Below are 2,500 nucleotides of genomic sequence, written 5' to 3'. Positions count from 1 at the left end.
AGGTTGCAGCCCAATCGTCACAGATCACGCTATGTTTTTGGTCACGCCCTCTAGGCATTTGTGGAGATTTTGCTTCACTCTCAAAATGTTCTGATTGAGCGCTTATAAACACTCTACATCTTGTTTAGGTCATTGGCCGCAATAGACTCGTACCTGTCTTCTCCTCGTGTGTGCTCCACATGTTTTACCACCTGCTTTTTGTTCCACTGTAGCAGTAGAAGAATGTGTTAATATTAAACAAATACCCCATACACGTTAGCCTCGGTTCCAAATGCTTTCCCGTATGTACACTACTGCATGTGGCAGGTACATGGGGTCAAAGTACCGATCACGTGCAGTAGTACATACGGGGAAAACGTCTTGAACTGAGGCTACATACGCGTGTATCGCCCTCACCTGAATTTAGGACGAGGCTGATGAGAAACTATATATGTAGTGTGTATGGCCTTATGATTTAAATATTATAAATTATTAAACATGAAATGTATTAAATTAATTAGTAATCATCAATTAATATATGATCTCAATCTAAAATAACTTGAATTTTACAAATCGGGTAAAGCCTACAGTATTCGTGATCATAGATCATGCACTGCTGTTTTGTTGTCAACACTGAGCGTACGAAACATGATGGATAGACGAACATTCAACCATAGAAACACCTTCCTAGCTGTCAATTTGACAGTGATGTGCGTGTGTGTGTGTGTGTGTGTGTGTGTGTGTGTGTGTGTGTGTGTGTGTGTTTATTGTTTATGATTAGCCTCAATCTCAAAATAACTCTAAACCTACAGTGTTCGCGATTGTCGATGCATTGCTTGTTTTGCTGTCAACACTGAGCATACACAACATGCAAGTTGGACGGCATTCGAACGTCGAAACAGCTTCCCAACTGTCGATTTGACAGTAAAAATGGTTCTAGCAAGAATTCAGTGACTTTGATTTTTGTGATTTTGATTGTGAGACAGTGCATTGTGGTCACGTGATGACCTTGTGGTAGGCATGAGCTGTTCAGATAATCAGTGCGTTTGGATAGGAGGCACTCTGCTGTGATAATATATTATTTTATTACATATAAAGCAAAGCAGTTGAGACGCGTCTGTGCAGCTTGAATTTGATAATTTTGGTACCACATTTGTTTCTTACCAGTTTAGGAAATTTACGTGATTACCGAATCATTTGTGAAATGATCGTTTGGATGGAGTGTGTTTGTTTAGTGTTGTCATTGGGTTAATGAGCTATTGCTGTGGAAGGAAGGGAAAAGAGGAGAAGGAATAGGGAAGAAAGAGGGGTTGAAAGGGGGTGAAAGGAGATGAGGGGAAGGAGGGAGGATGGGTACGAAAGGCAGGAGCTCTGATGTTCACTAAGCACTACTTGACTGATATGATGCATTACCAACAGACCATGTATTCTTAACATGACATTTCCTTTGTGCATATCGTACATCTACGTTACAACAATTGTAGGTCAATGATGCGCATTTAGGATCACTAGGAGAACGCTTAATAGATGGGAAATCTTGTAAAGCAGCAACTTTATAAATTCAAGCCTAATTATTGATTAATTTATTAATTTAATTTTTGCGACACTATGAATGGCTTATCAACAGTTTGACTCTTGCAGACTTTTCATCGTCGACACTGATGTGTTGTCTCACTGTCCTACATAAAGCTACAACGATGACGTTTGTTAGATCGAAGGCGGTGACCTTGTTCAGAGATCTCTTTACCTACTACAAAAGGCACCATCATACGTCATTAGCCGAGCAGATATTTAAGTATGTCTGTGTGGTTATTTTAGATATTACGTTTAAGCTGAAACTTTATTTCTCATTTAAACGCCTCCCCCAAACAAATGCCTCTCCCTGAACAAACTCAGGCCCTCAAACAAATGCCGTTCCTGAATAAATTTCACACCATTACAAAGGCTGGAAGAAATAAATGCCACCCTCAAATAAGCGCTGTATTTTCATAGAAATTTTGGGAGCATACCTAAGGTAGTCTGTTTAGGTAGACATGAAAGTAGAAGGAAGTCGTTGTGTAAACTTGTCTGATGCTGAAAGCAATGAATGCCACGCTCTTGACAAATGCTACCCTTGAATAAACGTCACACCCTTATGGAGGGATGAAAGCAATAAATGTTGCTGCATTTAAATGAGGAAATATAGTATTTGTGCTTGTTTGTACTTGCTTTATTAAGTACTGTCTTCATGTATTTTTGCTTATTCGTTCATTTGTTCACATGTTTAGGTGTCTTTGTTTGTGTATCTGTCTGGTTTGTGTCATCTCTGTTTGTCTATAGTCTCCCTCTCTGGTTTGTCTGTTTTCTGTCTGTCTGATGTTGGTCCATTAGATGACCAGATATCTGTCTGTCTGTCTGTCTGTCTGTCTGTCTGTCTGTCTCTCTGTCTGTCTCTCTGTCTGTCTGTCTGTCCAATATATATTTGAAAATACATAAGTACAGTACCGGCAATAAGTAACCTAACATTTTTATCGTATGCGTA

General features: G+C 39.4%; 1 protein-coding gene across 3 annotated transcripts in view; it reads left to right on the top strand.

The window, feature by feature from the left end:
• The window catches only part of LOC134190063 (AP-5 complex subunit beta-1-like), a 29,763-nt gene that overhangs the window by 11,830 nt on the left and 15,433 nt on the right, over positions 1-2,500 (top strand). For all 3 annotated transcript variants that reach the window (XM_062658490.1, XM_062658496.1, XM_062658483.1), the window contains exon 17: positions 1,621-1,774. In XM_062658490.1, the coding sequence (XP_062514474.1) occupies positions 1,621-1,774 (154 nt within the window). The remainder of the gene's footprint in view (positions 1-1,620; positions 1,775-2,500) is intronic.

The sequence above is a fragment of the Corticium candelabrum genome, chromosome 1, assembly GCF_963422355.1.
Source record: "Corticium candelabrum chromosome 1, ooCorCand1.1, whole genome shotgun sequence".
In the NCBI taxonomy this organism is placed as follows: domain Eukaryota; kingdom Metazoa; phylum Porifera; class Homoscleromorpha; order Homosclerophorida; family Plakinidae; genus Corticium; species Corticium candelabrum.
This window is presented reverse-complemented; position numbering and strand designations above follow the sequence as displayed.